Raw genomic sequence first — 27888 nt, 5'->3', positions numbered from 1 at the left:
AACTCTCAAACACACAAAACAGTTTTATTACAAGCTATCTCTTCAAAATATACTTCTGTTGCTCAAGTTGAACCTGCAGGTTTAATGCTAGCATATAAAGTGTGCTCAAGATTACAAATACAACACCCACTCTTCATTTCAGATAATCAAGGCCTGGTGGATACACTTTAGAATTATCATTTTGCACAAAAAGCACAACAGTGGAGTCTTTGGCCTCTTCTTTTTCAGCTGCAGATCATAACACAAGGAGAACCACTCAACATAAGATGGATCAAAAGAGAAGCAAACATACTGGCTGACTACCTTTCCTTGAAAGCGAGAAATATAACGAACTCTTCTAGAGTGCAAGAATTGTCTCACAACAACAATCATGTGTTACTCTACTATGGACGGTTTACTATCTCTCCCAATGGGAGATGAAAACATAACTCATGTAATACGTTTCTAATTCCAATAAAGTTCATGAGTTCTCAAAAAATGACGCCCTCAGTAGGACTACAATGTAGTAAAAGGCTGATTTGTTTTTTAAAGGGGCTGGTTGTCACCAGATCGTGTTCGAACTGGGTTTTCGCTTATGGTTTTGGCTAATCGGAATCACGCGCCAGCGATAGAGCTATTATTGCGACAGTTGCGCAGAAATTCCACAAAATCGTATGATCGAGGCTTGAGCGGCCAAACCGCGCGATATTGTGCGACTAACGCGTGATATTATGCAATTATCACGGCTTTTTTGGAAATGACAATAATCATGTCATCTGATATTTCACCATAATTTTTTTGATTTTTTCTTTATTTTCTTATTCTTAAAAAAAATTGAATTCTAGTGATATTTCCCAAACGGAACCGTGGCAAACCATTTATCGCATCATGATGGCTTAACCGATAATCATGATTATAACTGAAACACTGGTTCGACTTCAAAATGGGAAAAAAAAAACAAGCTGTCAAGAATGGGATTTGAACCCATGCCCTTTCGGACCAGTACCTGAAACTGGCGCCTTAGACCAACTCGGCCATCTTGACGTGTTTATTCAGTGAACGAGATTCTTTTATTTGAATTATAAGAATCATACCATGAACCACAAATCTCAATGGTGCAGCTGTCAAACACACTATGCAGATCAGTCTGTTGGCTCTGTTCAGTGTTTACTCACAGCCTCACAGGCAGGCGCAAGGGTCCCCTCGACACGGGAGATGTTTTTTTAAAAAAAAAAAAATCAAGCAACGACTTGACTTGCTGCTGCTGCTGCTGGAACCAGCCGGCCATGACGTAGTGACGTCTAACCGGACTCCTTTCAGCCTAACAGTCCTCCTCACAAAGACCATAATGACCGATCATTGCCTTCCCGCCCCCGGCGCATCATCATAAAACGGCGACGACCATCAGGCCCACATGCTGACAGCGCTCCTTGTTCACAATTCGGACGGCGAATGCTTCTCCTCTCTTCTCCTCTCCTCGCCGCAGCCATGCAGACGCAGCAGCTGCAGCTGCCCTCGACAACTACATGCAACTACACGCGCAATGGAGTAATCGCGATCGACGACGACGACGACGACGTCCTCCCCCGGCGGCGGCGGCAGCCATGCCGATGCTTTCTCTCATCCGCGCAAGCAGATGGGAGCGAATCCTGCCACCGCACCTGCCTGCCTGCCCGCCCATCCTGATCCCTTCGATGTGTGGGCTCGAGCAGCGGCAGGCAAGGACCATCATGGTCCAGTGAGAGCATGAGTAGCAGCACTACAATAATCCACCTACCTACTCACTACTCAGGCGGAGTACGCGAGAAAAAGATTTAGGATAATCCTGCGAGAACAGCGCATGGATCACATGCCGGTGAGCTCTTGAATTGTCAGCTTGTCCGGTCCGACGACCTCGCGAGCCCGTGCTGAATGCCTAATCCATGGCGCCATCTGCCCTGATCTTGACACGATCAGATCATGATTCAGAGCTAGCTTGATGTTACGTCTTGTTGCTATTATTAGCGTAGTGTGGTTAGGCGGTGATCGATGTGCCTTATGTTATTCGATCGTATCATCCGGGACCGGGAGCTATGTACGCTTCGTCTAATCGCCTCCAAAAACGGCCAAACCCAAACAGCGCGTCGTGGAGCCCTGGAGCTGCCTGTGGGGGCAGGATGGGCGGCTGTGGTGACAGGGGAAATTGTTTGGACCTCGGCACCAAACCTACCACTCGATCTCTGCAATGACTCTGCTCGTCATGGAGTACAGTGGTGAGCCCGTGGTGGTGTAATCTTGGATGATATATCGTCGTCTTTACTCTGCAGGACGGCGAGTGACATGATGAAGATGCAGTTTCGCTTAGGAAGTAGTTGTAGTGTATGACAGATGCGCCCGAGGAAAGCAGCTGACGCATCGCTCCCCCGGTGCGCTATACAGTAGTACTTGTTATCTTGCTGTTTCCAGCTACTCACACGAGTAAATTGACTGTGCTAGTACTGTCAGGGGGTGGTAGTGGTGGTGTGGTACTCGCTTCAAGTGACAGTAAAACAAGTCGCTGCCCGTAGCCCGTAGCTCGGTCCCTGAAACATGGGATCTGGCTGATCAACGACGACGTGCGGCAAACGAGTGTGCCCCCTCTGGCTTTGGCCCGCGTTGTTCCCCATGGCGATGCAAAAAAAAAAAAAAAAATCTTCTCTTCCCCCTCTGCAGTAAACAATGCACGCTCCGATGACACTCGTGCTTGAAACCGTGCAATTCTACAGATGTGGGTGTTGTTTACGGTAACCAAAGCCCAGAGGGCCAAGAAACAAGGCAATCCTGCAGATTGCTGCCTCTGCCCCTCTGCAGAGCCGCAGGGCTGGTCCCGTTTAGTCCCAAAAAATTTTTATCCAAAAACATCACATTAAATATTTGGACATTTAAATAGAGTATTAAATATAGATAAATTAAAAAACTAATTGCATAGTTACGTGAGAAATCGTGAGACGGATTTTTGAGCCTAATTAGTACATAATTAGCCATAAGTGCCACATTAACTCACATGCGCTAATGACGGATTAATTATACTCAAAAGATTCGTCTCGTGATTTCCATATCAGCCGTGAAATTCGTTTTTTCATTCTTGTCCAAAAACCCATTCCGATCAAACGTATGATGAGACATGCAAAAATTTTCATTTCACCAACTAAACACCTCCTTAGTACTTGCCCGCGTTAAAATGCACGGCATTGGCCGAGCAGTTGTTCAAAGCTGAAACCCGTCATGGCCCCCATGGCATGAGCGATTAATTTGCAGACGGCGAGATTAAAGTACAGAGAAGACATGGTTAGTGCAACTAACAAAGGCAGCAGCCTACAGAAACACGGCCTAATCTACCGGTTAGGACGGCGGCGTACGTCGCGTGGCGCGGTAACTCGGCCCTGGCCGGCGAGCCACAGGGGGGCGAAACCGCGTCTGCACGAATGAATGAATTGATCAAGCGCGTCGCTTTCAAGTCGAACAGTACAAAACTTTAGCTGCGCAGCTTCAATGCGTTGCCCCCCCGCTCTCTCCACGAAAGGCTCAAAGGCGGGCATCGCATTCACGGCGGCCTTTTGATCTGAACTGTCCATGCTTAAGCAGCGGTACGACATGAGAATTGGGATCCTTTCTTCGGTGTTGGTATGGTAGATGAGGGCATAACTCCCATGCACCGTATATGCGTGGACTTCACGCCTGCGTACGTCTGTGATGTGGGTACGAACACAGTGTGTAATGTCGTTGCTGGACACAAAACACAGCGAGAGACAGGGTGTGGTGTTCATGCTTGTATCCAAGATTATTGGACTGTAATTAACCCAACGCGTCTACGTACACACATACTACAAACTGGCTTACAAAATGCAGCAAGATTAGAAATTTGAATCGGGTCTCAGTAGACCTAGCAGTAGAGGTACTGATCTCCATGGCGAACCAGCTGGCGCTGGAAGACGACACGCACAAAGGACTTTGGTTTCTTCCCTGCTGCGACACTGACCCGTCCCGTCGCCGGCCTGCGTCACCACCACTCCACTCGTCACTCCCCCCATAAAATGCACGCCGAGCCGAAACCCCACACCCAAATCCAAGCACCCATCCATCCGCCTCCCCACTCGCGTGCGCACAACCACCGCCATGCCCCCTCCTCCCGCGCTGTTGGTTTGCCTCCTCTTGCTCGCCGTGCCGAGGCCGGGTGAGGCGGCGGCGACGCCGACGCGGCCGCTGCTGTTCTCGCTACGGGCGCGGCAGGTGCCGGCGGGGGCGCTGCCGCGGCCGGCGAGCAAGCTGAGGTTCCACCACAACGTCAGCCTCACCGTTTCGCTCGCCGTCGGCACGCCGCCGCAGAATGTCACCATGGTGCTCGACACCGGCAGCGAGCTCTCGTGGCTGCTCTGTGCGCCCGGCGGGGGCGGAAGGGGCGCGTCGTCTTTCCGGCCGAGGGCCTCGCGGACCTTCGCCTCCGTGCCCTGCGGCTCCCCGCAGTGCCGGTCCCGCGACCTGCCGTCGCCGCCGGCCTGTGACGGGGCCTCGCGCCAGTGCCGCGTGTCGCTGTCCTACGCGGACGGGTCGTCCTCCGACGGCGCCCTCGCGACCGAAGTCTTTACTGTCGGCCAAGGACCGCCGCTGCGCGCGGCGTTCGGCTGCATGGCCACCGCGTTCGACACCTCGCCCGATGGCGTCGTGACCGCCGGGCTGCTGGGCATGAACAGGGGCGCCCTCTCGTTCGTCTCGCAGGCGAGCACCCGCCGCTTCTCGTACTGCATCTCCGACCGGGACGACGCCGGCGTGCTCCTCCTAGGCCACAGCGACCTCCCATTCCTGCCGCTCAACTACACGCCCCTGTACCAGCCGTCCTTGCCGCTCCCCTACTTCGACCGCGTCGCCTACTCCGTCCAGCTCCTCGGCATCCGCGTCGGCGGCAAGCCACTCCCCATCCCGGCGTCCGTTCTCGCGCCGGACCACACCGGCGCCGGGCAGACCATGGTGGACTCCGGCACGCAGTTCACCTTCCTCCTCGGGGACGCCTACTCCGCCCTGAAATCCGAATTCTTGAAACAGACCAAGCCCGTGCTCCCCGCCCTCAACGACCCCAGCTTCGCGTTCCAGGAGGCGTTCGACACCTGCTTCCGCGTGCCCCAGGGGCGCGCTCCGCCGGCGAGGCTCCCCGCCGTCACGCTCCTGTTCAACGGCGCGGAGATGACGGTGGCGGGGGACAGGCTCCTGTACAAGGTCCCAGGCGAGCGCCGTGGCGGCGACGGCGTGTGGTGCCTCACGTTCGGGAACTCGGACGTGGTGCCCATCACGGCGTACGTGATCGGGCACCACCACCAGATGAACGTGTGGGTCGAGTACGACCTGGAGCGCGGTCGCGTCGGCCTCGCGCCCATCCGCTGCGACGTCGCCAGCGAGCGCCTCGGCCTGATGCTGTGACCGCCCGGCCAGAGCGCGACCGCCGGCGGTGGCCGTGGCGTGAGTAGCTTCCTAGCTGTATGTAAATTACGCGCCGTGTGACCTCAGCTACTAGTAGGGTTTTGCCATGTAAAGATCGACACGTATGTGTATGTACATTATGCATGTGGACGTCAGCTTCATCGCTTTCTTGCTCGGGGTGACTTCTCCTCCATCGGTGCAGGGCTTGATCCAGATGACGTGAACAGTTGCCAAACGAGCCATTGCTGCACTGCTGCAGTGTGCTAACACTGACACAGAACGTGAGAACCCCAGCTTGGATTCATGTTGCGTCACAGAGACACGAGGCCATCTCTCACCCGAGACACGGAGACAAGGCCACCTCGCCTGATGCTTGCCTGTACTGCTCGTGATTCTCTTTTTTTCTCTGCTGCATTTTTTTCCGGGGGGAGAAGCCGAACCAGAGTAGCCGTGGCGGAACAGAGAATGTTCAGGGAGGGGGCATGTGTTGTGTTCCGGCGTCCATGTTGCCGACAAAATTGGGGTGATAAAGAAGGCGACCGACATGGAGGCTTGTCGTGATGGTTATTATACACAAGAAGGTTCTACTTTGTGTTAATAGTGCAGTTTTGTTTGTGACAAAAGGGATCAGGAGTTCAGGAGTATCATTGTCTCCTTTTCTTTTCTTTTTTCCTTTCGGCGTAGTTTCAATTGACAATCGACAAAGTTGCATCGAGCGTAACGAACAGACTGCTTTGTATCGCGATGTATCATACTCCCAGAAATACAATATAAGACGCAGATTCTAGAAAGGGGTTAACAAGGCAGGGGCCAGTGGGCACGCACGATAGAGCAGTGAATTGGAAGGTTCGAACTCTGAATGTTGTTTACAGATAAAGGAAATCAGATTCTATTGTAGCTGATGCTAGCAGTAAACTGTAAGTTTAGAACATTAAAATGGGTACACCTGACGAGGGAAAGGATAATTCCAACCGGAGCACTTGCCGGTTCTGGGTTGATAACATCAAGACGCAACCAGCATATTTTGCTTGGCAATTGTCTGGAAATTCTGGAGGAAACAGTGGGCAGGCCGCTACTTTTTTAGCTCAACTTTGAAAACTAGACCGGGCCACATTGCAGGCAGTGTTTCAACTTCAGGTTTTATTTATTTACTTTTTTTTATTTTGTCCATGTGTCTTTTGGGTGTAGAAACACAACAGCACGTTCGTGTTGGTTGCAGTCTGTTGCAGTATCGCTCTGGTCTCGTCCTGAGAATTTATGCACAATTCACGGCATTCAGAATTTACACGGCTTCATTTAGGCAAATCGCCACTGGGATACATCATACATCCCAGAGCCCTTTACAAGAAGTTTGGCAGAAACGGCATCCGAAAGGCAGAGCGTCTTGAACCCTCGTCTGACCAACAAGCACGTTTAACCACACCCATGCGCAAGCACAATGCATTTGTTTAGCAGATGCAAAAAACCTTTTTTTTTTTTTGTTCCTCAACTAGAATTCGTAGGGTGCCAAACTGCCAATGCTTGGGGTAAGCAAAGTATCCATGTATGACATACCCTTATGCATGTAACTACAGAAAATAAAAGCATCTAATAAATTGCTTAGCAAGAGATCCTTGCATTAAAAGTATGAGCGCTTCATGATATGTCATTTGTCTGTTTTCTGTCTCTTTACTTATATTATGCCCGTGTTCTTGGTTTGGTTGAGTAAACGGCACGAAAAATACAGAAGTGGATTAATATTTCATTAATTAATTATTACTTATATAAAGTAAAAAATGTATTAATATGATTTTTAAAACAGTTTTTTTTATGAAAAAAAAGTTTCGCAAAATACACATCATTTAGCAGTTTGGAAAGCGTGTCCGTGCGAAAAAATAATTTGGCATAGTAAACAGAACGAATGAACGCGACCTATTCTATGATATTTCATGTGCCTATAAGCCTACAATAAACATTTACCATCTCTTTTATCAATTACATATGTGTGCATTATCCAAAAGTCAAAATTTTGACGGATTATGACATAAGATAAGTGGTCATCTCACGTATATGTTGGGGAAGGGAGAGAAGTTAGATGTAAAGACGGAAGACACTATGCAAGTGCCTCTCAAATGTATTGGGACAAGCATACTGCACCATAGGTCGCCACTCGCAGTAGCCAGTAAGTCCTACTGACTACTGAGCACCTACAGAAAACCTTGGACCATTGTTCGAAGGAGGAGAGTTGGGGTTTGCATGAGAGGTGTTCATCTGGGGAGGTAACAAATAGTTAGAAGGAAAAAAGATTCAGCGTGACATTGTCCGAGCTTCAACTAAAGATCCTCGTCATATAATAAACCATCATGTGTCAGGCATCATCTAAAATGCAATCACCCAAGTAGGGAGTTAGAGAGTCACAACCTCTAACACTAGCACAGTAGCACACCGTCTCGACGAGTTACGTATAGAATGGGAGGTGGCCAACCTCATTGGTGCATTGTGGCAACAACCCTCCTTGTCACCATCCTAGGTTAAGCTCCAATATATCCAACTAATATTGAGCATTTTGAGTTGTTCTGTTGCGACTGGCACGTGGTCTGTCAAACTAAGTTTTGTTACGACCGGCTTTAGACCATTGATTCACACTTTCTCATGGTCACGATATTGTCCGCAAGTTGTTCATACAATCCACACTTCACCATAAACCATTCTTGTTGATTAGTCTCGATGCTACCTCGATCAACTCAATGTCATGCATGTGAAGCTCTATTGGTCGCTTGTTACTGTAAAGATACACCAATTGGGTATTTGTGAACAAACTACTAAATAAAATGGTTCTCAACGCGTTCTTAGGTTCTATACCTTGTATATGGTATGCTCTAAGGAAAAAACATCATAAGGTATGTGCTCACGGTGGCTAGATCTGAACAACTGAATCTATGGTAATATAAAGGTGGTTAAGTGCACCTATTGCACATGGCCTTAGGTCACGAGCAGTATGGCGCGCCCCCAACCAATAATCCTAAGCTCCACCTAAGCAAAAGTACGGTAACATGACACCTAAGCAAAAATAAACAAGATATTTTTATCATCTTAATTTCACATGTTATCATCATCTTAATTATACACGTATTATTATCTCTAGAAAGTACTGTAACATGACACCAAATTTATTGGTCTAATCTTAGGCCTTGTTTAGTTTGCAATTTTTTTTAAAAACATCACATCAGATATACGGACACATATTTGAAGTATTAAACATTGTCTAATTACAAAATAAATTACAGATTTCGCCTAGAAATTGTGAGACGAATCTTTTGAGCCTAATTAATCTATCATTAGCACATGAATGTTACTGTAGCACTTATGGCTAATCACATACTAATTAGGTTCAAAAGATTCGTCTCACGATTTGCCCATAACTGTGTAATTAGTTTTAATGTTCATGTATATTTAATGCTCCATTTAAACGTCCAAAAATTCGATGTGATGTTTTTGGAAAAACTTTTTAGGAATTAAACAGGGCATTAGACGTGTCCGGGAAAAAAATTTGACAACAACATAGAACAAATGTGTTCAAAATCGACTAAGTAGGAACACATTTACCTCGTTTTCTGTGCGCACGCTTCCCAAGCTATTAAGCAGTGTATTTTTTAGAAAAAAGTTTTACATGAAAGCTGTTTAAAAAATCAGATTAATTCATTTTTAAGTTTACAAAAGCTAATACTTAATTAATTATATGCTAATGACTTTTTTCGTTTTACGTGCGCTCTGATTAGACAGTGTGGCAAGGTCAACTTCGAACGCGCACAACGTTAACATACGAACGAAACAGGCCCGATCATGTCGACTCAAGGCCAGGGCATGGGTCGCGCTGGTCGCTAAGGTGGGAGCGCGGGACGTCTCCCCCGCAACCACACGGACGCAACACGCCACGTTCCGGACGTCCACGCACTACCAACCTTCCCCGACTCGCTCAGCTCGTCGCCGCCGCAATCACGCATCCTTACCGGCCGGAAAGCCCCCCCCCCCCCCCCCCCCCCCCCCCCGGCCAAACACCAGCACCGACGCCGCGCGAATGCCCTCCCCCCGCTGCCGAGGGGAAGAGGAGCGGTAGTAGGCGAGGCCGCGGCGGCGGCTCGGACCCGGCGGCGATGGCGGGGCGGCCGGGGTACGTGACGGTGCCGATACTCGCCGTGCTCGCCGCGATCGGGTACGTGTACTACACGACGGTGTTCCTGGCGATCCCCGCGTGGCTGGGGCTCGCCACGGCGGCCGGGGTCGCCAACGTGGTGGCCTTCACCGCGCTGGCCGCAGCCTGCGTCGCCACCTACGCCGTCGCCGTCTCCCGCGACCCGGGCCGCGTGCCGCCGGCCTTCGTGCCCGACGTCGAGGACACCGACATCCCCATCCACGAGATCAAGCGCAAGGTACAGGCCGGTCTCCCTCTTCCATCGGGACCACCCAGATCTCGCGGGCGCCCGCCCCGCTGTGCTGCAAAGTTTAGATCTTTGGAGCGGAAAGCTATTTATCTGTGGGAGAATTGGACACTTCGGCCTCAAAACTGAGATATTTGGGTTTAGATTTCCGACATTGAGGATTAGGAAGATCCCGTGAGCTGGTGATTTCGTGCGTGGGCTTTAGATCTTTGGAGTGGGACGGCAGTTTTGAGCTCAGCGTTGAGATCTTCAGGGAGGAAGAGCGTAACATCATGTAGGTGTGCATGCGAGGATATGGGCTATGGAGAGGGTGATGTGAGCGCGATTTGCATTCGATCCTCAAATACTGATGTGATCCATATTTGAACTTAAGGTGCACTTCTGCTAAGAACGCACATATTGTGAGATTAGTGCCTTTCTGTTAGGGCTTTGATAGTCTACAACTCTAGATCTAAGTATGTAATCTAGGTCTAGTCTTGCTTGCAGAGTGCATGGTTGGTGAATCAGAGGGTTTGCATTAAGCATTTAATGTGTGCAATCGATTTGGAAAATTAATGTTTTGGGATCTAGTATGGTATGGAGAAGTACAAATAATGGTTGATGAGGAACCTGTATAAACAATTATCATTAATTGTTTTCTGAACTTATGGCAACTGATATTATTTATTTCCTATTTGGCATCGTGTAAGGGCTTCACATCATTAGAGACATTGAAACAATAGGTGCCTGTTAAAATATATTACACCCAATCTGCTTTGCTACTGCCTGTTACAGAGGTTCCATTGACTATAATTATGCTGCTACCAGTTAGTCTTGTTAAACCATTAATAACGTATTCTTGTCCTGTCTTTAAATAAACTTCATTGCCATAAAATCAACCTCAATTGTTGACTTGTTGCTCTCATATGTTCTTGCATTAGAATATATTGAAACATTGCTGATTATTCTGGTTGGATTTCACATGCATTTACCATGCAAACACACCTCTTATGCATTTTATGTAAATAAAAAGGTTAAAAAAAGGAGGAAAGTTATTTTTTCTTGGTGTATAGTGGGAGGCCATGGGCCTGTTTGGCACATTACACATTTACACTTGAATACTTATTACTGTTAGTATTGTAATTTATTTCTCATCAGTCATCATGTATGCTGTATTTGCTTTGCCTGCTTATTTTTACATTCCTGTTATTGCAGGGTGGCGATTTGAGATATTGTCAGAAATGTTCCCACTATAAACCTCCCCGTGCTCATCATTGCCGTGTCTGCAAGAGATGTGTTCTAAGAATGGTGCTAGTACTAATAGTGTTGAGTTTGATGTATTCTATTTTCTATTTTCAATTTGCATTATTCCTTTCTTTTTATACATGCAGGACCATCACTGTATATGGATTAACAATTGTGTTGGACATGAGAACTACAAGATTTTCCTAGTCTTTGTGCTATATGCTGTAATTACAAGCTTATATTCACTGGTACTGCAGTATCCTTGGTTTATTTTAGCAACTGTTCCTTGTTAGGACTTAGGAGATTAAGAATGTGAGGATTGACATTTGTTACAGGTTCTGATTATAGGAGGTGCTGTGCACAGTTTGCCTAAGAATGAACAATTAGGCAGCGATTCTTCTAGAACATCAATTGTAAGTACCTCAGAAGGGTTGTTTCAGTTGCCTCATGTAATATGCTAACTGAATAATGTATTTCAAATGTGCAGATCATTTGCGGGGTCTTTCTGTGTCCATTAACTTTGGCATTGACCATTCTTTTGGGTTGGCATGTGTACCTCATCTTTCACAATAAAACTACTATTGAGGTTTGAGAAATAGAATCCCATGTTTCTTTAGGACATTATCGTTCGTGGATGTGTAATGTAAGGTATGTTGGTGATTTGCAGTACCATGAAGGAGTTAGGGCAATGTGGTTAGCAGAAAAGGCTGGAAATCTTTATCACCATCCATATGACCTTGGTGTATATGAGAATCTTGTTTCAGTAAGTATTGATCTTGTAATTTTATTTTCATATGAGCATCTGTCTATGCAAATGACTTTTTTTAAAAAAATGTTTGGCACACCTTGTGGTCATGCCTGGGTTTTTGTACTTGTCCATTCAAAAATAGCTGATATAAATTTGTAGAACTTTTTTCTGTTATTCTAGTAATGGAATATGAGAAATACCCTGGAAGGGGAAAATGATGTGCTATATATAACACATCACTGGTATCTATAATTTTTTATCAGAGAGGCTCAGGCTGCTTCATAGCTCATGCTAACTATGACAAATTAGTATCATGTACACAAAATGGGTTATGTGATTATCTATATCAACCTTTTGGATACTGGAGTTTTTTTATATTACACTTAGGTTGAGAGTCGATTATGTTCATTTTCTCAGTTCTTTTTTTTTTGTGCATGTGTGTGTTTTCTCTACACAGGTGCTAGGGCCTAACATACTCTGCTGGCTCTGCCCAATATCAAGGAATACAGGCAATGGCATTCGTTTCCGTACGTCATATGATATACCACTATCTACTCCACCAATTTGACATCAGGTAGCATTACATTCATGTTAGATTTCTGCTAATTTGCTAAGAAACTTGGTTGCGCATCCAAGTGTGAACTGTGTGCTATTCTCACAATAGCATTTGATGACCCTTCATAAAGGAATAGCATCTGTCATTGTCTCGAAACTCTCACATTAAGAGTTTGTACTTCATGCACTCAAATGTGTAAATGACACTCCACGTGTAAGATACAGGAAGAGAATCTGGATATTCCTCCAGGCTCCAAGGATCTCCATGGATTCTGGAGTGAGAAATATTAACTTAGTTTTCTTTTTGCTTTGCAATTTTTGACATACTTGACAAGTTGAGTGGCTGTACTCATACACAAAGTCCAAATACATGAGTGTTTTCTTGTAAAGTGTAATGTCTATATTGTTATTTTTTGGAAATAAAGATTGTGTTGTCTGGTCATGGTGAGAAAATATCCAAGACCAATTGTATAGACTTCAGAAATATATGTTACAATTGAGAAAACATTTTGGCTGGTTTCCGTCAGGATATGTGTGCGTTCTTTTTCCGGTCGGATTATGTGATCCAATTGCTAATATTGCTCTGGCCAAACTTGGAGTGATGTTCTTTTGGAGTATCAAAATTTGCCAGAGACGCCATGATCTGTAACTCTGTTCATCTGTGCTTTCCATGGACTAATTACATTCTCATGTAGTCATGTTCATGTACATAACTCGTCTGGCTTGGAGAGGAGTTATTTTCTGGCACAGGATTGCAGCCGATGCAAGAGTAAAACGCACCAGTATTTTCCTGGAACTTCCATTACTTCTGCGTTGAGCACAATCCTGTGAAAGAACAGTGCAGAAGTAGCTGGCGCTGAGCCGCTGACTGGAAAGCAGTGCGGCAGTTGACCCACAGGGAGTGCCACAAAACTACGGGCTCCGTGAGCACAAATTAACCCACAAATCGATGCTTCTGTTTGGATTCAAACACTTTGGATCTTTACCAATCGCATCTGTCTGGAACATGCCCTGAAGACGTAAATCTCTTGCACACATGAGCTGGTACACACACTGATCAAAGTTGCAAACTGACTTGTTTGTCCTTATATGCATATTCATGGCTCGTTTTATCTACAGCCAGACAAAGCTGTGTTTGTGTGAAATTTCAACAGCATACAGTAACCAGGTTCATGGCTTGTGTTTTGATATACCTCATAACTTGTGTTGGTGTGATGTTTTATCTATTTGGCCTTTTTCCCCTTGCCTTTCTTTGCTTCTAGTTTTGCCTGTACCCGAGCAGCAGCCGCTGCTTTTGCCTCCTCCCTTTTCCTCTTGTCCTCCTCTTTGGCTGCCGCAGCTATCTCCCTCTGCTTCTTCAACTCCCTGTCAAAATGTAAAGCCTGGGCATGAGAACAGTCTCCATTTGTCTGTTTGGATAATTCTGAATCTTTCAGTTTGGCAGGTGTCAATCACAAACTCTAGTATGTATCAACTAGCATGCATCCAGACAAATTAACAAACTCACAGTTTTGCATCTGTAGTGCTGTCAATAGAATGGTACTTGAAACTGTAAGACATGAGAACATTGTTCAGATATCTTACTCAAGCCTAGCTTTCTCTTCAGATACACTTTCCACACTCAAACCTTTCCTTGGCCTGCATGAGACTAGCTCCACCTCAAAAATGAGAGTTGCACTGTGAAAGCAGAGTTGTTTCCTGTTACCTTTGGACTCTCTACATAAGGAACCAAGACTAGTGACAAAAATCAAATTTCAGACGTACCATGGTGGTATCTCTGGAGGTGAACCTGCAGCTCCATAAGCATATTCCGGCTTGCATGTCATCGTTGCAACCTCCCCAACCTCAGGTGTCCAATTTTAGCAACAGTATTATCAGAAAAGAACTGCTTGAGCTATGATAACAGTGGATCAGTGAACAGAGCATCCATTCACCTTCATAGTTTTCACGGCGATGTCCCATGCCTTGATGACAGTTCCCTCTCCAATTTCAAATGAGAAGACAGAGTTGTCTTCATGAGTAGTGTCAAACACTTCCCCATTCTCAGCGAGTGTTCCTTCATAGTGAACTGTAGACAAGGTAGAAGCAGAAACTTTTATGCTCTTGTCGATCTGATTAATAGGAGTACTGAAGCAATGACCAGATAAGTAGACAGCTGCAATACCATCAACAACAGGAAGACTATCTGAAGGTGCAGTAGCATCATCCTTTGCTCTCCTTTTCACTGTCTTAAGAATGCCTTCCATCTCCAGATAAATCTATGGTCTCAGACATTACTGTTTTTTTTTTAATTTCAAGAAGAGTTAGAACCCACAAACATATAATTGAAGCTAATTATGACCAATTTCTTCCTGTTTTATGCAATATTTTATTTATTTGTCCCATCTGTTCCAAGAATGCATAAAAAAACTACCAGGACTTAATGAAAAACATGGTATGCTGATATCTGATTCCTTTAGACTGAATGCCTAATTGTCCCGGCAAACGAGCAAAACAATCAAAAACGGAAAATTCATGTTCCCCGAATTCCCTTCCTGAATAACGTGCTACATCGAGTACTAAAATGAATGGCACCCCCAAATGCACCAAAATAGTCATATACTATAAACTTTCTCGATTTGGGTCCCTAAAGATGAACCAAATGTGTTTCTACGAAGGAGGAGATACTGAATTACCCTGATCTTCGCTGTGAAGTGAAGCTCGATCGGTTGTTCTTCTCCTCCTCCTCGTGCTGCTTCTTCTTCGGCGAGCTGCTTGGTAGATTCTAGAAGGGTGCGAGCTCTGAAGATGAGAGATGAGGAGACTCGAGTAGATAGAATATTTGCTACTACTATCTTCCTGCTTGATACATAGACGCACGCACACTTACACCTGTAAGGCCTTCAGTGCAGCGATGGAATTTTTATTGTCCAAAGCCAAGGCGTCGTGTGCAGAGTTCGTATCAGATCAGCACACGTCTGTGTTGATAACGCATAGGTGTAAAGCTAAAGCAATAGTATATGCCTATATGCTGTTGCTTATCTGAAGATTCTGACGCTTAGCCACATCTCCTGCCCCTGTTCTGTTTATGAAATTGAAGTCTTCAACTACACTTTGATACTGAAATACTGAAAGTCCTGAATAATCTGAACAAGTTGAATCATTGGCTATCCGAGCAGGCTGTGAGAAGCCTGATTTTCCATGAAAGCTTCAATCTAGCAACAATTCTGAAGTATCTAATTATCTGAATAAATACACGTCTAAATCCATAAACAAAACATATATTTTGGAAGCGGACTGAGTATTTTCATGTGCAGGTCTTACAGATAACATAGGACCTATACGCATGTAGCCGATCAGCATCCACTTGTCACCACTGTTGTTAGCAGATGCAAAACAACAAGAGGAACAGTCACACTGCAGTCGGAATCATTGCAACCACACACTCTTGCTACCTCTCCGCGACACACGCTTCACGCATGTATCCAAGCACAAGAGGTTGGATACTGGATAGGGGCATGAATGCAACCGTCCTGGAAGAGGGGAGCTTTGGGGGGGACAGAAGCAGAAACCGTATGTGTTGCAGCCATTGCAGCCGGCCGAGCTCTGCGAGCTTGTGAGGCACTGTGCATGGTGGGGGTCCTGCGCTGTGCATCCTCTCCTAGCTTACGCGGCCGGTTACCTGCAAGGAGCAAAGGAGCTAGGTAGCGAGTACGCTACTGCTCAATAGGATCATAGGACCACTTCACTGCTCGCCGAATGAAAAGAGAAGAGGGGGGAAAACCTTACTACTGGCCACTGATCATGCTGATTCTGCGATGTTCGTAGCATCGCAGCACGCATGGGTCCCTGGCATCTTCAGCCTAGATGCAGGGCAAGCATCGTTGCGCCATTGCAGCTACCTACCTACTTCTTCAGCTCTACAAAAATTATCTCATTCCCTCATCATTTGTTCTTAAATATAGCTTTTTTTCTTCGCCTACAATCTCATCACAAACATTCACAGTTATTTTATATTCAATTTTTTTTACATTTATTCTCTTCTTAAAAAATCAATCCAAATTTCTGATTATTTTTTTAAATAATTGATATTGAGGGAAGAGTACAATTTGGAAACATATAAAATTCAGACTAAAAATAAGTAAAATTAAGAGAAAGAATCAACATATAAATTCAAATTCAGAAGTATCTAAAATTTAAATTACAAATTAAATATTATATAGAAAAAAAGCTTATGTACAAGTATAACTTAGAATACAGCTAAATGAGATTCGTGCAAAAATATAATTTAGAAAAACTTTAGTTTGAATTAACAATTACAAATAATTATTATCAAGATAAGATGCCCTATATATAGATACACTTTATAAAGATGCTAGACGTACAATATGTACGGGCCACCATACAAGTTTCTCTAATCATTCCCGTATAACTTTCCTAATGACACAATTGATTTTGTGTCCGATTGTCTTATTGAAAAAATTATGCCTATATAAAAAATATAAAACATGCTTATTAAAAATATATTTAGTTACAAATCTAATCATAACAAAATAAATTATAATTATATAATTTTTAATAAGACAAAAAAATAAATATACAACAGAAAAGTCAATAATGTCATCAATTAAATATGGATGAGTACTTTCTTAGTACATGTGTTCACCTCTAAAAGTAATTATATTTCGGAAGCGAGAGCATTCTCCTACCATGCGCTACGCCCCTATCATTTTGCTTCAACATGTATTTATAAGTTAAGTTAAGATACGATCACCATCTTTTTACTTTTGTTTATACTTATGAGCAAAAAATACCATCCCAACACAAATGTAGGGAAGAAAACGTGCTTGCAGACATCAGTAAAAGAGGAGACGACCTCCCGAAATCGATTATCAATAATACGGAGTAACACCTTACACCAGTTCACCATTCAACCACAACACGAAACTGGTGGGTGATCTGCATATGCGTGTCTTTTGACCAAGAGAAGAAAAATGAAAACACCGTCTGCTGTTCTGCGTGCAGAGTGCATCCATTTCTCCAGCCGGTTGGCGATGGTGACCGATGAGCCATAAGACTGTCTCAAACTGGATCGACACTACACTCCTATAGTAGCAGAAGCAGAAGCAACAGCAGCAAGCCGGCTGGATAATGAACAGTGCGACCGAAATCTGGGACAACGCCCGTGAAGTATAGAGTGCTCTTAGAGCGGATACAGTAGCAGATTATAAACCAATTATAAGCATATTTTAAAGAGATAATGAGATAGAGAAAATAGATGAGCTACTAATTTATAGCCAGCTGTAGCACGAACTATAAGACATGGTATGTGTATGACATATGGGATCATGTATTAATGTTTCGTAGATAACTACTGTGTGAATTAACTATTAAATTGATTATAGATAAATTAAAGCTAGTAGTTGACTGTACTATTGAACTTTTTAATAGCCGTAGCCGTCGGTAGTCCTACTCCTAGATACCCGTCGTAGTTCGTAGCCTAGCCAGGAGCACCTCCCGAGCCGAGCATGCGAGGCTTCACCAAAGAAGCCAAGTACACTGTGATCCCATTTGGTCCAAGCGGGGGTGTTGTGCTGCGTGCGAGAGAGGGAGGGGTTTTTCATTACTGGTGATGGCGCGCAGCTCAAAGGGCACGCTCAGATACGGAGGCGTCGTTTTGGGAGTAAATAATTCGATGCGTCAGCAACACTTGGGGCCTCCTCACCTCGGGAGTGTGTGTCCACGGCCTCATTCCGGGCCAGGAGGGCTCACCAGAGTGCTACTAGTGGTAACGGCTCCTCTCTTTCTTTACCTTTCGGGATTTGGCCCCTCCCTTCAGTCGCAGCGAGACTGCGAGTTTACTGCCCCTACGCAATGGTAAAATCACCAGTGTAAACTGTTAAGGATGAATGGATGATGATATGATGGAGTGGAGGAGTAGCTGCAAAAAATGTTGAGATGAACGGGTTTACCGGAAAGTTAACTGTGGTTTTATAGTGGTAGCTTTCGTGGTGCTTTTTTTCGGCCGGAGAACAAGAGACGCAATGGAATCCTCTGCCAGGGTGAGGAAAAGCAGGTGGCGAGCCGTCCAAATCTAGATTCAGAGGAGTATCTATCTCTTCGCACTTCGATGAACCACACGCACACGCACGCCGAGGAGTCAAACACCGGAAGCGGAAGTAAGGAGGGATAGGGTAGGCACCAGCAGAATCCAAGAACAAACCCCCCATTTTGATCGAGTACGTTCGTCTATATTAGATGCTCATGCTCGCATGACATCAAAAATAAAGTAAAAATAAAAATGCGCAGCGCAGCGACCACGCATACTGGCTTACTGCACCGCCCATTCGCTCTACTCCTCTTCAGAGAGGAAAAAAAACAAAAAGAAGAAATGGGGGAAAAATATTCTCTTTACACAAGTTCCTTAATCCTTGAGAGCTAGCTAGCTAGTAGAGCAGAGAGAGGGCTTCATTGCATTTGCTCGCCCTCTCCATCGATCCATCATCGATCGAATCCCTCTCACTGGTACTCGTGCCAGCACACGAGCATCGTGACGCAGCGGCGCATGATGTAGAACCTCGCGCGCTGCTCCTTGACGAGCCGCGCGCACCGGCAGGTGAAGGACGGCCTGCTCTTGCCGGCGTTGCCGTCGGCGCCGCCGCCGCGCACGCACACCGCCACCTTGCCGCCGCTCCTCTTCTTCTGCAGCCTACACGGCTTCGCCACGGCGTAGAGCTCCATGGACACTGTAGCCAGCCTCTTCCCCGCCCTTCTTGACAAGTATCAGGCCGGTGCCGAGATGATGGGGGAGAAAGAGAGAGGGTAAGCTCTAGTCTAAAGCGAAGGAGAGAATCACGGGGAGTGTGAAGTGAAGCTGTTCAGCTGAGCTGAGCGAGGAGTGACCGAGCCGTGAAGCTCGCTCTTGGGGAAGGGCATAAAAATTGGGTATATAATGGAGAGCTGGGTGTGTGTGCATGGTAGGGCCGTGACGTCCAGAAAAAGGACCCACTTGGTGTTTTCCTATGTTTATGCAGGGTTTTCGCTGTTGGAACAAGGTTTCACGCCCCGTTTTTATTAATTTCCTAAAACTATCTGTTGCTTTTCTGGCCTCTGCTGCGAAATGAAAGCTCTGCGTTTTATTTTGTTCTTTGCTCTGGTGCAGCAACAAGAGATTGTCAGGGGGTGGGGGGCTAATTTTCCTCGCCTCCTGCCATTTTTGAGAAGGCAAATTGTTTGACGGATGATAAACCCAGTACGAACTCATATCGTGACCGAGCCGTAGTGCTGTACTCAGCTCTGCCTCTAATATAATACTAGTAACACTTTCCTGACATGGTTGTAGTAGTACAGTAACTTTTATGTATACGGAGAACCATCCAATCAAGCTGTGAAATGGCTCCAGTAGAACAGCAAATTTGACCAGCGAAGCCACAAGAGCATATGCAGCCCGTACAACGAGAAATCTAAACTAGCACTACTACCTCGTTTCAATTTAATTTTAATTTAACTGTATCCGTGGGTTTGGGTGTTTAAAATTTCACCATTGTTATTTTTAAAAAATATTAAAAATAAAAAAGTCTCATATGAAACATTATTTATGTTTTATCATCTAATAATAATAATACCAATTACAATACTTCTTAAAATAAGTGAACAATTAAATGTTAAACATAAAGAGTGAAAAATTGTATTATTTACTATGGAAGCAGTACTTTCTAAAGCATAGCTATTTTTTTAACAGTCTCTGTCAATATTCATGGTTATTCAACGAATAAAAGCTACTGCCTCCGTCCCAACATAATTGTATTTATAGATTTGTGTTCAATGTTTAAATGTTCGTCTTATTTAAGAAATTTATAAGATATTTAAAAAATAGTCACACATAAAATACTATCTATATTTTATTATCTAATAATAATAAAAGTACTAATCATATATGTTTTTAAATAAGACAGCGATCAAAACGTGAAATATAAATAGTGCAAAACTGTACTTACGGGACGGAGGGAATACATTTTAGAACAGAGGAAAAAGAATACATACCACACCCTCTATTTTATACTGAAATATTGAAAGACATTTTCGTTATTTTAAATTTTATCTATTAATTAATTATATAGTTTGTATATATATTTAAATTTATTACCATATGTATATGTATAGATGTAAATAATACCGAAAAAAATTACTTTATGAAGCAGAGCCAGTAACATTGTTAAAGCTTTGGCTGCCTTCCATCTGCCAGGTTCATAAATCACAACCAATGTAGTAGCAGCGCTCTCCTTTCGCCGGGCCGAGCGGCACGGATGCGGCCATGCGGGGGATGCCAGCATGCGCCGTCCCCGCGCGCCCGTGCAATCGTGCATCACTAGCTCACTACACGTATGGTCCACAGTTTTCTCAGAATCACACGGTCCACACACCCCGGCGCGCGCGGCCCCCGGGATAAACAAACACGGCACGTTTCCGCGGCTGCGCGCGTCGTAGAGGGATGATCAAATGGGTATCGGTCGCAGCGAGGGCAGAGAGGGTGCAGAGCCAGACCCCATCCGAGCGATCGGCCCCCGTGTGTGGGCGGCGTACGTGGGTGCGGGGTCAGCACGCAGCAGCCGGCTGCCGGCGGCAGCTTTAAACTGTAGCAGCGAGCGAGCGCGCGAGCGGCCGGGCAGAGGATCAGACTGCGACCGGCTGGCCGTGCTCTCGGTGGTGGACCGGGGGGGGAGGGGGAGGGGGGGACTGCTGGCTGCCGCGCTCGCTCGGCTACAGCGCAGGCAGGCGGGGGCAGAGGCAGTGCTCGTCGTCCTCCGCCTCGGGAAGGTGGCGACGGACGGGGCGGGCGGGCACGGGCAGGGCGGTCGGCCACCCTGGCCACAGCGCAGCCGCAGCTGAGATGGGCCCTCCGCCGGCCGCGGCAAGCGGCAACACGCCATGACGCCATGCCCTCCTCCTCCACCTATGCCTATCTATCTATGGCCAATTGGCCTTGGCCCGGTCAAAAAGAACAGCGTACCTGCCTGCCTGCCCGCTTGCGTCCCCGGAATCGATCGCTTGTGCTCGAAAAAGAAATCTCGGCCAATCTCTTCTCGGCGTCGCCCGTGACGGTGACGAGTCCAGTGTCCATGGCCGATCGATCGGCTCCTCCTCTCCTGTCTCCGCTGCCTGCTTGGTGCTTTGCCTGCTTGTGTTTGTCCGGGCTTCCCCAACTGCAGTTCTACGACTCGTGCTCATCGGCTTTTGGTCCAACTGTCCAAGTAAACTCCAGCGATCGAACGACGAGAGAGCTCGATGGGCCGCGCGCGCCTGTGGCTGTGTTGCGACAGGCCACTTTCTGACATGTCAGCGTAGCTAGCTCGCTCTCCACCAGCGTCGCCATGGCTAATGATTAAAACCAGATTGGGCCAAACCAAACGGGGTTGCTGCTATCCGATAGATCTTGCGACCGCGGAGCGGTCAAAGATTGAACAGTTCGCTCCTCGAGATTTTTTTTTTTTCACTTTGGCTCACCAAGGGAAGATCGGAACTGATTGCGGCGTGGTGTAGGCATCGCGTTGATACATCTGTGGCGTTTCTCTCTCTGACCATGTTGCAGCGGCACTTGTCGTGCTGGCTCTGAACCTCTCTGAACTCTGATCAACTGCCGACGTACGGACACACGGTGCTTTCTACTGTGCCTTGGATGATGGATCCACTTGTTGCTTCGCCTAGATCTCTACTGGTAGGAATAGATTTTTTTTTTTTTTTTGCCCTTAGCCTCACGTCTGACAAGTCGATCAGATCGAATGAGGCAAAAACACCAAGGTTCGAGTACGTACCTACGTACACGTTCGCTGTAAATTCGGATGTAGTACGTGATAGTTTGGTACAGAGCTTCAGGAACAATGTGCATCATGTACAGGTAGTCTACCCAGGTGGCCTGAGTCAAGAGATATTACCTCCGTACCATAATAACTTTATTTTTTTTCTAACGTTTGACTATTCGTTTTATTTAAAAAAATTATACAAAAATTTAAAAAATTAGTCACGTATAAAATATTATTCATATTTTACTATCTAGTAATAATAAAAAAGTTAATCGCCAAAAAATTTCAAATAAGATGAATGGTCAAACGTTAGACACGGAAAAACGAAAAAAACGAAAAATAAGATTATTATGGAACGAAAGTAGTACAATATAATAATATTTCTACTGTTCTACCGCTAGTTTTACGCATTGTACATTGTACATTTGACGCTTTCCAAGTTAGCAACCCCACCACTATTAAATATAGGGTATCTCCCTGTTGCATTTTATTGGTAATTATAGAAAAAGAGTATTTTTATACTTTGTTAATTATTTGATTAGCAATGTTTTGTAATTTTGTATTTTTGCAATAAAGATCATAATAAAAAGGACGATATTACCCCTTTAAATTTCTACTACACATAATATTATTGGTAGTATAATTTAATCCCAGCCATCCGATAAAAATAGATTAACGGTGTGGATTAAATTGTACTACCAGTAAAATACACCGGAGTCAGCCCTTTAATATATGTTAGGTCAACATGTGTTTGTGTTTTTAATAAAATAAACTAGTTTTTTAGATAATGAATAAAATAAACTGGTAGAACACATAATTGCACGTATGTGATCAAGTCACGGTAACGTAGAATATAGAGAAAGACGACCGGCAACAAATCTCTGTCTGCCATATTGTGGTTTTCGGTATCGCCATTCATGTGTCAGCCAAGCCAGCTCAAAGACATGAACATATATACACGTAAGATCTCGTGCAACACAGTTGAATAAACATGACCGTTTACACAAATCGCACTACCTCCGCTAGACTATTTTATTGTGACCCACGGGTAAAATCAAGGAATTTGAGATTACCTTCATAAAAAACAGATCTTTCTATGGGATAATACCTTAGTAAAAAAACTGATTTCACTATAATTATAATACCATCACTTAAATGTGTTTCAATAAAGTACCACTTCGAACCACATATGGTGTATATGCTGAAATGTCATTGTAGAGCATTTTGGCATTGAGCTTCTTCTTCTTCTTCCCTCCCGCGACACCTCTTCTTTCTCTGTCAGCACTACCGGTTGTTGTCGACTCTATCGCTCTGGACCCTTCCCAACCTATTTTGACCATCGGAGCTCCCCTCCGGCCATCGTCGTTTCCGCACTCCTCACCTCCTCCACCAAGCTTCCCTACTACATCCATCATCGTCGTCGTCACCAGAGCTCCCCTCTAGACATGACACGGTGGCTAGCGAGTTGTTTCGATATTTGAGGAAGGAAGAAGAAGAGTTCAAGGACAATATCATCTAGGATGGCCTGATTGAGCTGTTAGCGGTGAATTCACTGCCATGGTTACCGGCAATACAAACAAGCAAATAGTTTATCTCATACGGTTTAAGAATTCTTCAATCCCATAATCTCAACTATGCCTAAGTATGATTCGTCCTACTTTCTGTCCTTTTGGAATATTATTAAGGATTTAAGGCTATGCCAGTGATTTATATATTTGCTGAAGACCTACTCCTCCATTAGTAACCGGTTGCCAGACAGACAGATCAGTACAAGCTTAAAGCCTATACAAACCACCTTTATTGCTAGCTCCGAAACAAGACAAAATTGTTAGTTTATGGTCCCAACAACAGCTTGTCGTTCTGTGGTTAGAATTGTCAAGCTGATCAATTGTTTAAACTTCATACTCGTCTAGTTGATGTAGTAGTACTTGGGATTGTTAATTTTCGATCTGTGTATCACATATATATACGGTGTTTTTTTTCAAGCGTAACAACCCTGTCATTAGGCTTAACGATTTTTTTTATTGAAACGAAATTTAAAAAATAAATATAGAGCTTATCTGCTGGTACATTATATATGGTTTGACCGTCCACACACCAACAACAAATGTCCACGACCAAAAACAAAAAAACCAACAGAACCGAGTTCTTATTACATCTTATTCTGTTTCGAAAGAGGAATTAAGCGCGGGTGCAAAACCCTCAAACATTGCCACAAAATCGGCACACCAGTTAAAATTGAGTCGGTCCAAATCAAACAGTTCTGTAAGGTCAAACACAACGGAATGCGAAGGCACACGGCAAAACATTTCGCAAATAATCTGCCATTAGCACTGGGGAAGATCGGACGGTGGCGGCAACATCTTCTGACTCGGCAGAGGGCCGTCGTTGACCAGCCACGCCATGGACAGGCCCCAGCTCAGGTGCACGTCGAAGTGACAGTGCATGAGCCACACCCCTGCAACGCATGCACACGTCAGCTATAGGTGACTATGTCGTCGCCGCTGAGTCAAACAGGAGTCGATCGATGCGAATGCCCAACGTGACGTGTAGATATTATACCGGGATTGTCGGCGAGGAACCGGACGGCGACCCAGCCGGCGGTGGGCACGCTGACGGTGTTGCGTTCGACGGGGTCGACGAGGTTGTACATGGCCGGGTCGCTCACGGGGTCGTAGTTGCCGAATCCTTGGCCGACCACGAAGAAGTTGAAGCCGTGCATGTGCAAGGGGTGGCTCTCGGCGCCCTGGATGCTCGTGCCCTGCAGCACCAGCTCCACCGACGTGTTGAACTTGAGCGGCACCACCCTCGTGCCGTGCGTCACGAACGTGCTGTTGGGCGGCGCGCCGGTGTAGTTGAACGGGTGCGGCGGCGTCGTGGGGAAGTTGGCCGTGAGCACGCCGGCGTACCGGCGCTGGTAGTGCGCCTCGAGGAGCGCGACCCTGGGGCGGACGAAGGAGTTGTTGTTCATGGACGCGGCGAACTTGGTGCCGTTCGGGCCCTGGCACGTCTGGTTGGACGGGCACGGGTCCGTGCCGAGGCCGACGGTGAACAGCACGCGGCGGTCGACGGCCAGCGGCACCCGCGCCGGGTACCGCGCGCTCGCGAGGCTGCGGAACCTGCTCGAGAAGTCGGACACCGCGTTGGTGTCGTTGTACAGCGGCAGGGCCGGCAAGAAGGGGAGGCTCCCCGTGGCGCTCGCCGGCGTCGGGGCGTACTCGAGGACGGCCGCGGCGGTGGTGTTGTCGAACGTTCCCTGTGTGTTGGTGTACGGCGCGATGGCCATGGCGTAGGCCAGGGACCCCGGGTTGGGTGCCGTGGTGAGGAGCACGTTCATCGTCTGCCCCGGCGAGATGACGAGCGTCTTGGTGGTAAACGGCTTGACGTAGTTGGCGTCCGCCTCGACGACGGTGAGCGTGTGGTTGGCGATGCCGAAGAAGAGCTCGTCGTTGAGCGCCGAGTTGATCAGCCGGAGCAGGTACATTCTCCCAGGTTGCACCTTCAGCTTGTACGTGTCTGCCGCCACGAGCATCCAAGAGAAACCCGCGTGATTAATCCGTGTACGTCCGTCAGATTAACCAACCAGGAGAGGACAGGATCTCACCTTTGGAGGAGCAGTTATAAGTTGGGCCAGGAAGCCCATTGAAAGTGTAGGCGTCCGAGACATTAGGCCCTCCTCCTGTCTGCAAGGCCTGGTTGATGACGGCCTCCGTGTCCGCGTTGAACCACTCACCTACAAAAATCACGAAACACCCCCCAACATTTCAAGCGCCATCGCGCAGAATCGTGTCGATCCAAGCTGGCGTCACGTTACCGAGCATGATGGGAGGCAGCTCCTTGTAGGGGCGAGGGAACGGGTAGCCCTCGCCGCGCCTGGGGAGGATGACGAGCGGGCCGTAGAGGTGCACGCGCAGCCAGGAGAAGTGCGCGTGCCACCACAGCGTGCCGCGCTGCCCGGTGACGGCGAAGTCGTACGCGTAGCTGCCGCCGGGCTGGATCGGGCACTGCGTGATGTACGACGGCCCGTCCGCCCACCCGTTCCGCACCTGCCGGATCCCGTGCCTGTCGTCGCGCGCGCACAGGGGCATCGCCACCGTCCGTCGTCCAAGAACACCGTCAGATCGATCACGCTTGGAGAGCCGAGAGTGTACGTACGTACGTATGTGTAGTAAGTGTGCGATGGTAGTGTTGCAGATACCAGTGGAACGAGACGTTGTAGCTCATGTGGTTGTGCACCTTTACCACGAGGCGGTCGCCTTCCCTGGCGACAAGCTTCGGCCCCGGGAACTGCCCGTTCACCGTCGGGATGCTCTTGGTCACGCACAGCCGCGTCACGTTCGTCATTTGCACCTGCAGAAAAAAAAGGCAGAAATTAACATCGGCATTGCACATCAGCGTGCACAACAAAGCTAGAATGCTTATGCATCATGAGTTTAAAGGCTAGCTAGCAGCTAGCGCAGCTAGAGATGTACATTGAACGTGTAGTGACGGGTGACGGCGCCGGCGGTGAGCGTCGGCAAGGCGAGGAGGACGGCGAAGGCGGCGAGGAAGCGGCATGCGGAGGAGCCGGCATTTCGGAGGCCATGGAGAGCGCCCATTTCGATGGCCCAAGCTGTGCAGCTGCCGGGCGCAGCTTTTGTGGTTGCCCTTGGAAGCAAGAGTGAAGTGGTGCACTTGGCGAGAAATGAGTACGGGGATCTATATAGGGGTCATCATGGGTTCGTGCCCTGCATGGTGGGAGGTCACAGCGTGGTAGTGGTTGGCCGATCGAGTTGGTAGGAGTCCATAGAAAAAACTGCTGTTGGGCCAGCCACTCTTTGCTCCTCCATGTAGCCACCTGCTGGGCAATGAAGTTTGAAGGCCTTCTTGCTGTCTATCGAATGAAATTTTCGGCATGCCAGCTAATTTTTTGATTCATTGCTAAATCAATCCATGCGAGTATATGTAGACCATAATAAGTTAGTGATTTAGAAATGTATGACAATATTAATTAACTACCCAAATCGTGAGTTCTTTTGAGAAAAACAAATCAACAAGCATCTATAGTGTTATAGTGTTTTGTCTTCCCTATAAAGCATATCGATACAACCTTTTGATGAAAAAAGAGCATAATAGTATATGACTTTGAGAGCCAGTTAATTTTTACACAAGGCATAGAAGGTGAAATATCAATTCCTAATTGGATCATGAAAGGCTTGCTTTAGGAGGTATTCCTGCTTGCAAAGAACTCCATTATTTATCACCCTTCTTATCTGGATCAACTTCCAGTGTGTTACCTTGCATGCGCCTTTTTATTTGTGAGCCTTTGAAGCTAACCATGCATGGCCCTCCAGGTCAATTCTCTAAAATTTCATGAACTTTTTTCCTCTTTTTTTGGGTGTGATTTGTTCTTTTGGGATACTATTGTCGGAACAAACTACAAAACAATGGAACTGAATAGTCTCGTCACGTTGCTTGGAGCTGTATGCAGGTTGTTGAAGTGGAGCCAGAACATCCATTTTTATGCATTTTTGTATAGATTCATTTCATCCAGACATATATCCAATCAAGCGAACAGATAGGGCCCTCATTGTTTGGCTTGTTCCGCAAAAAAAACATATGACATATTTACAAACGAAAAATAATTTGTAAATTAAAAAAATATATACATGTTTTTAACGATCTAAAAGCAGAGGTTAAAAAATAAATTACAATAAGAAAATCCAAAATCAATACCAAATTTAAGGTTGAAAATTCAAATTTTAGTTTATAAGTA

At 46.2% G+C, this 27888-nt stretch overlaps 3 protein-coding genes, 1 non-coding gene and 1 pseudogene across 4 annotated transcripts; 2 read left to right on the top strand and 3 right to left on the bottom strand.

Annotated features, from left to right (window-relative positions):
- Window positions 1–942: 942 nt before the first annotated feature.
- On the bottom strand, window positions 943–1023 carry TRNAL-CAG. Its single transcript has one exon. It is a non-coding gene; the product is annotated as a tRNA-Leu (tRNA).
- A 3050-nt stretch (window positions 1024–4073) lies between these two features.
- LOC102713978 (aspartic proteinase PCS1-like) lies at window positions 4074–6201 on the top strand. Its single transcript, XM_006646412.3, has one exon. It carries the CDS (start codon window positions 4114–4116, stop codon window positions 5407–5409), a length of 1296 nt encoding a protein of 431 aa, XP_006646475.2. The 5' UTR covers window positions 4074–4113; the 3' UTR covers window positions 5410–6201.
- Window positions 6202–9431: 3230 nt separating this feature from the next.
- LOC102713707 (probable protein S-acyltransferase 16) lies at window positions 9432–12649 on the top strand. The gene is made up of 7 exons (XM_006646411.3): window positions 9432–9818; window positions 11022–11114; window positions 11198–11299; window positions 11387–11464; window positions 11539–11637; window positions 11719–11814; window positions 12257–12649. The coding sequence occupies exons 1-7, from the start codon at window positions 9543–9545 to the stop codon at window positions 12365–12367; spliced, it is 855 nt and encodes a 284-aa protein (XP_006646474.2). The 5' UTR covers window positions 9432–9542; the 3' UTR covers window positions 12368–12649.
- A 147-nt stretch (window positions 12650–12796) lies between these two features.
- Window positions 12797–14628, bottom strand: LOC102706238 (annotated as a pseudogene).
- Window positions 14629–24193: 9565 nt separating this feature from the next.
- Window positions 24194–26731, bottom strand: LOC102705961 (putative laccase-5). The gene is made up of 6 exons (XM_015840131.2): window positions 26606–26731; window positions 26332–26483; window positions 25948–26195; window positions 25738–25866; window positions 24696–25649; window positions 24194–24591 (listed from the first exon to the last, which is right to left on the bottom strand). The coding sequence occupies exons 1-6, from the start codon at window positions 26729–26731 to the stop codon at window positions 24461–24463; spliced, it is 1740 nt and encodes a 579-aa protein (XP_015695617.2). The 3' UTR covers window positions 24194–24460.
- Between the last annotated feature and the right edge of the window lie 1157 nt (window positions 26732–27888).

Source organism: Oryza brachyantha, chromosome 1 (assembly GCF_000231095.2).
Source record: "Oryza brachyantha chromosome 1, ObraRS2, whole genome shotgun sequence".
NCBI classification, from domain to species: Eukaryota; Viridiplantae; Streptophyta; class Magnoliopsida; order Poales; family Poaceae; genus Oryza; species Oryza brachyantha.
The sequence above is the reverse complement of the archived record's forward strand: the minus strand, read 5'-3'. Positions and strand labels throughout refer to the sequence as shown.

Bases quoted from the DNA above. Each gene is read 5' to 3' on its own strand.
- LOC102713707 (XM_006646411.3), top strand. From the start codon at position 9,543: ATGGCGGGGCGGCCGGGGTACGTGACGGTGCCGATACTCGCCGTGCTC. The intron at 11,115-11,197 runs GTGCTAGTACTA...TTATACATGCAG, and splicing joins AGAGATGTGTTCTAAGAATG to GACCATCACTGTATATGGAT. The intron at 11,465-11,538 runs GTAAGTACCTCA...TCAAATGTGCAG, and splicing joins ATTCTTCTAGAACATCAATT to ATCATTTGCGGGGTCTTTCT.
- LOC102713978 (XM_006646412.3), top strand. From the start codon at position 4,114: ATGCCCCCTCCTCCCGCGCTGTTGGTTTGCCTCCTCTTGCTCGCCGTG.
- LOC102705961 (XM_015840131.2), bottom strand. From the start codon at position 26,731: ATGGGCGCTCTCCATGGCCTCCGAAATGCCGGCTCCTCCGCATGCCGC. The intron at 26,484-26,605 runs GTACATCTCTAG...TTTTTTCTGCAG, and splicing joins CCCGTCACTACACGTTCAAT to GTGCAAATGACGAACGTGAC. The intron at 25,650-25,737 runs GTGAGATCCTGT...TCGTGGCGGCAG, and splicing joins TTATAACTGCTCCTCCAAAG to ACACGTACAAGCTGAAGGTG.